This window comes from Nuphar pumila, chromosome 10 (assembly GCF_984573655.1).
Source record: "Nuphar pumila chromosome 10, dmNupPumi1.hap1.1, whole genome shotgun sequence".
In the NCBI taxonomy this organism is placed as follows: Eukaryota; Viridiplantae; Streptophyta; class Magnoliopsida; order Nymphaeales; family Nymphaeaceae; genus Nuphar; species Nuphar pumila.
The window spans coordinates 111,291,011-111,302,703 of NC_143258.1; the positions used below are offsets into that span (position 1 = coordinate 111,291,011).

The 11,693-nt window shown below is 36.4% G+C and overlaps 1 protein-coding gene across 1 annotated transcript; it reads left to right on the top strand.

Moving 5' to 3' along the window:
- Positions 1 to 2,663: 2,663 nt before the first annotated feature.
- LOC149827913 (VQ motif-containing protein 25-like) lies at positions 2,664 to 3,149 on the top strand. Its single transcript, XM_090018596.1, has one exon. It carries the CDS (start codon positions 2,664 to 2,666, stop codon positions 3,147 to 3,149), a length of 486 nt encoding a protein of 161 aa, XP_089874722.1.
- Positions 3,150 to 11,693: the final 8,544 nt, after the last annotated feature.

Genomic DNA, 11,693 nt, shown 5'->3' on the forward strand with positions numbered 1-11,693 from the left:
GGCCAGAAGGGAAGTGCCTCAGCCACTCTCTTCTGGCCGCCCTACTAAAAGTGGCAGCAACATCCTACGACTGCATTTGTAATAGAGAGAAATCATGGGAAAGGGTTCTAGACACCCTCTTACCTGGCAAGCCAGAGCCACCACTGCTGGTGGCTCTGGTTTGTCGGTGAGCTAGCTGGAAAGAAGAGAGGGGCAGTAGGGTGGCACCCTCCTGTCGAAAAACAGAGAGAGAGAGAGCTCACCTCTGTACTCCAGCGAAGTGAGCAGGGGGAAGAAAAAGAAAGAGAGAGAGAGAGAGAGAGAGAGAGAGCATGTTCGTCTGTAAAAAGAAAAACCCCCGGTAAGGGGTTTAAATAGGGGAGACAAGAGGGGATCCAGGTTGGATCCAACCTGGACCCGACCCAATGATTTGGGTTAGGGATCAATTTTTGGAATATGTTGGGTCCAATAGGACCCAACTCAATCCTCTATTCTAATATATATTCTATATTTATATATATTATAATATATATCCAAAAAGAAAAAATGGTGTTTTGGATTTGGATCTTTAAAATATCCAAATAAAAAATAACTTTAAAAGAGAAAATTTAAGAAGAGGTTTGTAGTTGGATCGGGTCACGTTTGAATTCTGATACCAACTCGTGTATGGGTGTTTCTGTTTTTAATTGGTTTGGGTCTGAAAGGACTTAAACCCTAAGTATTTTATGTGAGACTCATTTTTGTCTTATTTGAATCTTGGATCCAACATAAGTATCTACGTATTTCTTTATATATACATATATTATATATATGAATTAGGTCTTAGCATGTTTTGATTTGGATTGGGTTGGATCCATTTGAATCCAACTCAATCCTAATTATATATATTTATTACACACACACATATATCTATATATATATATCTATATCTATGTCTATGTCTATATCTATATATCTATATCTATATCTATATCTATCTCTCTCTCTCTCTCCATATATATATATATATAATTGCATGGAGTGTGGTTTGGATTTGAATAGAAATCCAAATCCATTTCCAAAACTTATGTCTAGGTTATATGCATTAAATTTAGATTGGATTGGATCCAATTCGGATTCCAATTTTCAATTCAATGCAATGCCATTTGAGTTTTGAGTTGGTTTGGGTCAGAATGGATCTAAAATCCTTATTCTCTTATGTGAGATCCAACTTAGGACTTGTTTGGATCTCGGATCCAAACATAAGCATTCATGTATATATATATATATAAGGTTTTTACAAGTTTTGAGGATTGATCCATCTTTCTGAATCAAATTCTTAATTTATTATGTTTATCGATATGGATTTATATTTGGATCTAAATTGTTTTCTAGGATTGGATCTTTATTTTTTATGGATCCAATTGCATGCCTTAAAGGTTTTGAGAGATCCGGCTTTGAATTATTCTGAACCTGTACTGGATCCACTAAATGGATCCGAGTCTTTATAAGGTTTTCTAAGTTTAGATCTATCCTGGATCCGAACACTTTTAAATAATTAAGGGATTAAGTGAATTCCACATGTGTCAAATGTACTGTTAGAACTGGGTTTCATGATGTCGATCTTTGTGGATCCCTTGTCGAGATCCAGATCCAGAACAAGTTTATAAAAACTAGATACTTTTTAATATCCGAAAGTTCATTAATTCATTCATGATCGATGATTTTTTTATAAAAGTACCGGAAATAGTCCTGTATCATTACTAAAAAACCCAAAAAAAATCACGAACTTTACATTTTGGTTATTAAACTTTTGCCTCTATGGTCCCAATTGCACTTGTTCCACCATAAAACAACCAGTTTTATTTTGATCTTTCTTTTTTAGTTAGAATTTGGCAGCGTGGAAATTTAAAGATACCGACAGTTGTTTTGCAAGATGACTCCATCCCCTCCGTTGGTTGGACGGTCAGATCGAGGGCGTCGTACAACGAGCCATGCGGCGAATCCTGGAAGGAGGAGTGAGACATTTGCCTGCAGGCACAAGTCTCGTGCCCACTCGCTTATGCAATCATATCCCCCAGAATCACACCCACCCACGTGCAAAACCGTAGGTTTCTTGCCGGAAAACGTCAGAACTCGCCGGCAAATAACTGACTACATGCGTTAAGTTACCATCAAGTGATGCTCATATAATATAATATCTAGAAACCATACCAAATTAAAAATATGAGTATCTTAATCGATATAGTAGGTGAACAACTAATAATTACTATAACCAAATTAAATTGATCATGTTGTGATTGTAAACGAAAAGAATGCACTGCTTCAATTAATCAATAATAGTACTTCTACCAAGTGCCAACTTTCATGGCAGCGGTGTACTCTCTGTGTTAATTATCGGTTAACTCTATCATCAGTTGAAGTGTTAATAGTGAAATATAGGTGATTCCATGATTCTAATAAAATCATCATACAGCTAATCTGAAATATAAGTAAATGAATAAAAATTTGAGGGGTCATTACTTTGGAATTTTTGGTTCTTTTGAAATCGAGCCAATACATCGACACCCATCTTCCTCCCTCCCCTTGTCAGACTCCCCGCCCTCTTCATTCACACCTTGTCTTGCCTCTATATATTATCATAGCCTTCTTTTGCTTTCTTCCATTCAGCATATCTCTCTCTCTCTCTCTCTCTCTCAGACAACATGGAAGGTGATCTGAACTACCGGCGGGCGCCCGATTCCAGAAAGCCATGCACCATGCTTGGCACATGCAAAGATTCGCATACAATCACAAAACTAAGACAGGGAGGTCTCCCGAAATTTCCATCCCCAACAGTCAGAATCATTCACGTATTTGCACCAGAGATCATCAAAACAGACGCTGCCAATTTTCGGGAACTGGTTCAGAAACTCACCGGGAATCCGACAACGCGCAAAGCCACAAGGAAGCTGCAACATTGTGTTCGAGCCGAATCATCTTCATCATCATCATCAACAACAACAGCAGCAGTGCCTCGTGTTGCAGAGATCAAGGAGGAAGGGAAGGCGGCATGGGAACCTGCTAATTCGAGCTTCTTCAGTGGCCTTGGTGATATAGACGGCATTCTAGCCGGCCTCATGCACACGGGTTCTTCTGATGGTTCGCAATCTTCAATGCTTCCATTAGACACTTACCATCATCTGTTCTAAGCGGCTAATAACACACAAAGTTATGCAGGGAAAAGTTTGGCTCCCTGTGGGTTTTCATCTCTATTAATGTCTACAGAATCAATAGGTTTGCTAACAATATTTGATAGCGGTGTTTCTGCATGCTTCTCTGTTAGTAGGAAAGATGGCTTGCTTTTGTTTGTCTGTCTCTGTTGATTTTACAGTTGATTGGAGTTGTTTAATTCATGAAAAAGGATATAATTAGCATTCTCTCTCTTCTTTTATCGGTTCGCTTCTCACCTCCCTTACATGGGAAATCTTCATTATCGTAGTAGCAAAGCGTGGCATGTTTTTTGCTGATCGTTGCAACTTGTACACTAGGAAGTTTGATAGAGGCTGAAGCAGCAGGTGGCAAATGGGGCAGTCAGTCCAGGGGTTACAACTGCTTGGTGGTAGAACAAAATTAAGAAAAGAGCATCAATCTCTTCCGAGGTTCACCACTTGAGCTGGCATTTCCCCTCGATAAATATAAAAAAAGGGAAAATTTTGCATACGAATTAAAGGTCATCATGTGCAGAAAGAATTCAGATTAATTAGCTAGTCACATTTACACTATTGTTACTCTAAGTTTTTTAATTACCAGATACAAAGCCTAAGCAACCGTGGGCATCTTTGACATGACGTGTGTACTGGATGTGGAGACAGTTCATTTGCCCAGTACTACCTTTGTCTAGCATTCAGTTGATCCACTCTTTTTTGTTTTTGAGAGAACAGTTGATCCACTCTCGCTGTAGTTTCTTTGTTTTCTTTACTGTTCTCTGCTGTTTTTCAGTTGTTCCCTTGAAAGGTGACTACTCATCACCTTCTGTTGCTCTTAATTCTTCCTACCAATTAATGAAATCTTTTAAATTCTTTCAAAAAAATATACTAGGAATGTTTTGCTGAGTTCTTGTTAGTTGACGACGGTAGTATGTAATTTTTGGCTTAAACAAGACTAGTTTGAACTAGATTTTTGCTGAATATTCTTGATTAGGCTAAAATACTGCATAACTTCATAAAAATTATTCTAGTACATTTTTATGGAATTCTTTGTTTTTTAAATTCTAGTAAGCTTCTACTGTACTAGCAGCTACCAACCTCAGATTTTGCTTCTTTTGTTTGTTTGATATACTAAATTAGGACGCCTAGTTTTTTAATATTTGTTTCCAATCCTATCTTCTGAAATTAATTAGTGACTGATGAATATTAGCAAATGTCAATGACCTAGATTAATCATGAGGAAAAGGTTACGAAGATGAGTAAATGGTGAACAAGAAGCAAAGAGAGGCAGCTGATCAATTTGAAAAATCCAATATTTTTTGTCTTTCATGTCTTGAATTGCATAAAATTTGACTCCAAAATTAAATCAAGGAAGAAATATGAGCAGGTTTCTACTTAGCTGGGCCATAGTAACAATATCATCTATGTATGCGGAAGAAGGTTCAATATACAATGATACACCCAAAAACCTAGCCAATACAAAAAATATAGATTAAAACTTGCTCATAACAATATATTACGATATTGTTGCCCGATATTTACCTATTTTAATAATGTTTACCTGCAAATATATGTATAGGTTAGGTCATGGAAACTCGGGTATTTTCCTGAGGATTTTGATAGGGAACAAAAGATTTGAGATTCCTTAAATCCCTCTTCGTTTGATCCATCTCGATTTCAATTTTTAAAAATTTAACCTTCTTTCTTCTTGTAGTCTAACTTTCTTACTCAATTTTTTATTTTTATATATGCATTAAAATTTGTCAAGTTGATGAAAAACTATGTATACATTGTCGACATATATCCGACATTGATGGTAATTGATAGATTGCTTGCATATTGGTTGTCACATAGGGCTAGACGCTATAATAGCCTTCATCAAACTGGCTCTCACGTTTCCGTACGTAGATGAGGGGAAGGTCAGGTGCAATGCGATTTTACACTTTTTGTGTGCTGTTGCACCTGATCACCCTCCATATGCTGTTGGGGGCCACAGCTGACTGGCTGTATCCCTAACATGGAGGGTGATCAGGTGCAGCAGCACACTAAAAGCGTGCAATCACATTGCACGCTGATCCTATTTGAACATGAACTTGGATTATAGGTATTTCCCTCCCCATCAGTATCCTTTTATTCCCCACAGAGGAAACCCAATCCCCACCTAGAGAGGATCAGGTCCAAGGAGCCTTCGACAGAAAACTTCCCAAAGCTCTTTGGATGCCGTTCATCATGGAAATGGACAGCACCAAAAACTCATCTAAAAGGATGGTATTTACCTAGATGGGCCCCACAAAATTTTCTGATGCCGATGAATAGCATCAATGATGCAAAAAATGGACGGCTGAAAATCATCCAAAACAGGGGACATTCAGTAGGTTTCTAGGTGCCGTTCATTTTCATGATGAACGGCATCCAGGTGCCTTGGACAGTTTTTCTGTCCAAGACTCCTAGGCCCTGATCCTTTCTCATCCCCACCCAATTGGGTTTATTCTCTTTTTCTTTGAGCCTTGTGCATATGAATAGTAGAGAGGATCAGAGTCGATAAACCTTGTGCAAAAGCCATTAGAGGTACACTGCATGCCATTTTTTATGCACCACAAAACTATGTGGTTTGCTTCCAACAGTAACATTACATGGGTCATCCCAAGGGTGTTATAACGTCATTCAAGATGTAGTAGGTAATGAAAAGAGTATCATTTAACATAACAAGGAAAAGAAATGATTCCCTGCTAAGAACATCACGTGATAATTCAAAATCTATTTCAAAATAAGGAATTTTAGTGAAAGAAGTAGAATACAATATGAAAGTCAACAATTTAAAAGATTTATTTTCTAAAAATATGTATTTATCAGGGGTAGCATCAAATTGTTCTTTGTCAGAAGGAGGTATTAGTATTCAGTGAGTGGAGGAAGTTAACAATGCTTGTATTGCTAAATTAGCATTGGACATATATGAGAAGGATTCAGTTTGGGCTTCATTTTCTAGTGCAAAATATTTATGTAATAGAGGCTTCTAGGACTTGCATAAATCCTGCAATGGTTCTGGTGCATGGAAAGGCATAGTGTGGGGGATAGTTGTGTATCCGAGTTTTTGTTTCGTGTGTCATGAAAGATGGTAGAAATATAAATTTTTTGACAAAACACATGGGTTGAAGCTCCTCTTATTTCACTTATTGATGTGAATGAGAGAAGGTGCCTCTCTAAATTTAACAATTTGTTGGTGCAAGAAGGCATGCATATATTCAGTTATTGTTATGATCCTCAATTTCATCCTTACATAATATATGAAGCAGTGTTCATTCATTTGATGTTGGCCATGGTTTAGACGAGATTAGCTAGAAAGAAAATTGTAATCCTATGAATGTCTCTCATCATGAGATTTGGAACTCTATCAAGGTGGATACAACCCACCATCAATGAGTTAATCACATTTGGGCGAAAGGAGTGGTTCCTAGAGCTTCTCGAGTGTTTATACTTGGCATATATGGAAAGATTTCTTATGAAAGATAGATTAAGAAAGTTTGGTATGATTTTTTATAATAGACATTATTTTCGTTGCAAAGATGAAGAAAACCATGGTCATCTTCTGTTTTTGTGTCATGTATATGATGCAATGCATCTAGGCGATCTCGAAGAGAACGTAATGAAGACTCCTTCGGGCAAAGAATACCAGCAAACTTGAATGCGCCAACCTATCTCACACCGGCTTAAATCAAGCCCGCAAGCCAAAAACATCAATTTTTGTGTATTTTGGAATTTATTTTTTAGAAAATAAATTTTATTTTTGTCTAGAAACGAATTTTTTAAAATCTAGATAATATTTAGGATTTTTGAGAATTTTTATAACAAAAATTCTAACATTCGGATCTAGTTCCAGTAGTCCATCTAGGCTACTCTAAGGTGTAGTGGGTATCTCGGTAGATTTTTTATTTTTTGGGCTTAGCTTTGTAAGTGTGGACAAATATTAGACCTTAAATCTAGTTGTTGGGATCTCAAAACAGACGTTGGATCTTGAAATCGTCCATTGGAGGCTTAGGGCGGTTCCTCTTGACACAAAAGAGACATTGGGTCTCTTGCTTTATAAAATGCAACCCTAAAACGTGAATGAGAACCTTCTTCATTATTATTTCTTTAAGCTTATGAACGAAGGATGGGTTTTTCTCCTTCGCTTTGCCTCGAGTGGAAGCCACCCATGGGCCATGGCCAGATGTCGACCATTGAATTGGTCCTTCTGCGTGCTGTTGGAGTTGGGGAATGAGGAATAACAACTTGGCCAGTGTCCCCCATAGCCGGAGCTAAGTTATTTTGCCTCCCCTCTTCTTTGTAAATGTTTATTTTAGAGATTACTTGAACTATTTTTGCTTAAAAGTAGACTGTTAACGTATATCAGTTGAAACCAATTGAGTTTTACTTGTTCGTTGACCGTCTAATGGATTTATGCTCGTATATTTGTAAATTTGTCATTGCTTCATTAGATGCTATCATGTTTAGGACAGATCATTAATTCTTCATGAAATTTTTGTGTTGGTTGATGCACCAAATCACTGATATTCTGCTGAATGTAGGATGCACACCAAGTGTTTGGTGAAATGTCCTATTGACCCAATTGAACCGATCTAGTTTCAAATTCTCACCCATACTTTCCCTTTTCCTATTGATTATCTATTGTTTGCATTCACACCTATTTTGCAGCATTTTGTTAGGCATCATCTTGTTGGTTGTATTCATTTTTGTGCTCCATTAAATAGTGCTCAATCAACACCTATATTCAATCTTTGTGTTGTGAATGTGAGTTGTCAATGTGCCACGATTTATAGCATGATTTCTCAGCTTAGTTTGTTGTTCCTTTGTTTAATTAAATATCCTAGTGTTAGCATGTGCTTGTTGTTGTTTTCCTTTACTTCTAGTTGTTGTCACCTTCTGTTTGACGTTAATAGCACTGCATCTCCAATCTTTAAAATCATTTTGAAAGCACAACACTGTCGCCTGGTCTGAATGGTTCTAAGCCCTACTGGTGCTTATAAGTAACGGTTAACCCATTTTGAATACTAATTTTTTTTATGAGATAATTATTTTTCAAATTGATGTTATTGAACTGAATATTTTTGTGTTAATTTACTTTTGAATGTTGGCCTGAACATTGGTGATCGATTACCTTTGTTTCGTGCTTGAATACTTAACAAACCCATTTGTCATGCACATAGCCTTTGTTTGTCTCGTAGATCATTCTCATATCCCATTGCCGTTTGTTTGGTATATGAGCTCAGCTTACTGAGTTTCCTATTTTGATACGGTCTCTTAGCTGCCAACAATGCCTTGTAAAGGAAATGACCTAGGCATAAATTCAGAGTTCCTCCAGATTGTTCAGGAACTTCAACAACAATACCATGACCAACGACAGATCCGGGTATTAGAGTCCTGTAATTTGAGTAGGTGGATTGAATATCTAACACAACATATTGCTATGCTAGAAGGATGCTATACTGAAGTAGAGGTCAAGAATGTTGTCCAGGAGGAAGAAGATGTTTATGCATGCCTCCATGGTTTTTAGAGAAGGGCCTCACGATGAACCTCTTTACGAGATCCATAGTGATCCGATCTTCAACGAGATCGAAGATAGTGAGGAAGAAGGGAAAGGCTCATATGTCGTTCTCAGTGATGCTGAGCCTCTCATGGGTGATGCAGCTTCCTTTTCAACTGAATTTGACTCGAGTACAAGGAGTGACGTCAATCAGAATGTCTTTATCCCTAATTTTGGTGATATTTACTCAATAGATACAAGTCATCTTATTTTGGGTAGACCATGGCAGTTTCATAAGTATGTTATTCATAATGGTCAGGCCAACACATATTCATTCGAGTACGAAGATAGAAAATTTTTCATAATTATGGCTGATGGTGAATTTATTAGTACTGCTTTTTCTAAATTTTCAGACCATTATAGTATTAAGAAAATTTTTCATAAGTATGTTATTCATAATGGTCAGGCCAACACATATTCATTCGAGTACGAAGATAGAAAATTTTTCATAATTATGGCTGATGGTGAATTTATTAGTACTGCTTTTTCTAAATTTTCAGACCATTATAGTATTAAGAAATGTCTATCATGTTTGCACACTCCCGAAAAGAATGACAAAGAAGATGAGAGTATCTGGATGAAGGAGCGAATTTGGGTGCCTAATGATCCTTAGCTGAGGGAAGCTCTATTAGATGGGGCTCATAAGTCTAAGTACACCATTCACCTAAGAAGCACAAAAATGTTTAAAGACTTAAATGAAGGTATTGATGAAACGATATGAAGTGAAAAGTCACAAGGTATTTCTCGAAGTACTTGACTTGTCAAGAAATCAAGATTTAGCATCAAAGACCTAGCAATTTGATGCAATAGATAGAGATCCCGTAGTGAACATAGGAGGACATCACCATGGACTTTGTGATGAGTTTACCTAAGACTCAACGACATCATAATGCTATTTGAGTGATCGTTGACAGACTCACAAAATTGTCACACTTCCTGCCCATCCAGATTAATCAATCCTTTGAGAGTCTGGCCAACCTATATGTTCGAAAGATAGTTTGACTGTACAAAGTACCAGTCTCGATCATATCGAATCATGACCCATATTTTACCTCTTGATTTTGAGGACAATTGCAGCAAACCTTGAGTACAAAGTTAAAATTTAGTATGACCTTTCATCCAAAAATTGATGGTCTATACAAACTCTAGAAGACATGCTACGAGCCTGTGTTCTGGATCGAAATGGTGATTGAGACATGCATGTGGTACTTGCCAAATTTGTATACAACAACATTTATCAAACTAGTATCAGGATGACTCCTTTGAGGCTTTATACAGAAAGCCCTACTGATCTCCCGTGTATTGGGATGAAGTTGGTGAGCGAACTCTAGATTTACCAATCGTACTGCAGTATTATGCTCAGTAGGTGTAAATGATACATGATAGGATATGTACAACTCAGAGTCTACAGAAGAGTTATGTAGATGAAGGTATCTTCTGTCAAGAGTGTGTTTCGATTTGAGAAAAAAAAAAACTAAGTCCTAGATTTGTTGGTCTTTTCGAAACCTTGAAATATATTAGTAAACCAACGTATCGTGTGATACTACTTCTTCAGTACACACATATCCATAATGTCTTTCATGTGTTTATGTTGTGAAAGTACATTCATGATTCATCACATGTTATTCAATACAAGGATGTAGATATTAGAGAAGACTTGACTATGGAGGAGAGGCTAGTGGAGATTATGGACCAAAGAAAACAAGTGTTGAGGTCGAAGACTATTCCTCTTATTAAGGTGCACTGCCAACATCATGGTATTGGGGAGTATACAGGTCGAAGACATCTCTCTCTCTCTCTCTCTCTCTCTCTCTCTCTTCTCTCTTCCTTCTTCCATCTGCATGCCTTTCCCTTGGAGAGGTGCTTTGAGGCTGGTGTGGTTGCATCTAGGTGGTACATACATAGGAGGAGGAATTCAGTTGGTGTTCACACTTGCATGAGTCTTTTTCGGTTTATTCAATGATTTTAAGGTAAATATATCATAGCTTTGCACACGTGTATGGGGTTAGATATATGAGCATACATTGAGGATGATCCCCAGATGTGTATCAACATACATATCGGCCTAGATTCACCTAGGTACTAATATGATTTTGATCATGGAGGTTTTCATAAACCCAAATTTCTTTTTTGAAAATCCATTTTGAGAAAAATATATTCTCTTAAGTAAAAATGTTGGATCTTGCATTTGATTCATGATATGTATGATATCTCTATATTTACAACATGCATAGATGTGTATATGCATGAATATGATGTATTTTTAATGAAACAAAATTGTTAAATGTATGTTCTTGGTGTTTTTGATGAAAAACATGAAGTTCTTGATGTATTTTCTTGAAAATTGTATATTTATTCTGACCTATTATAAAAATAAATATGGTTCTATAAAATGGTGAATCCATAAATCTTGAAAAAATTATAGAGATGATTCAGATATATGAAAGCAATTACAAAAAAAAACTTTGGACTCAAATAAATCATGGTTTGGGAGATAAGACCTTTGAAAGTTGACATCAAATTTCTTTCTTATCTGAAAATCTATGTAGGTTGTGTGTTTTAAATCATACCTCCCAAAATATTCATGATTTATAGTTAAGAGTTTTATGTGTGTTAATTTGTATATGGAAGAACACATTCTAAAAATCTTGTAAGTTGATTCTTCATGAATTAAAAATTAAAAATCATGGAAGTTTGATCTAAAACCTTTAATTTTTGGAAAATAGTCTGTTAAATAATATAAATAACCTGTATCATGGAATTTTTAATTATTTATGAAAAATAAATTTAAGTTTAGGTTTTTGGGGACTTGTATTAAACATACCAAACCACCCATAATAAAAACCTCAGAATTTATTCTATTTTATATGATGCATGACTGATTTTCCATTGAAAAGAGTGAATCGAACAAGACTGTTATATGAACAAAAAACAATCAGTGTTCTTAAAAGTTTTATTTTCTGATC

Excerpts from the sequence above, each read along its gene's own strand:
- LOC149827913 (XM_090018596.1), top strand. The coding sequence starts at position 2,664 with ATGGAAGGTGATCTGAACTACCGGCGGGCGCCCGATTCCAGAAAGCCA.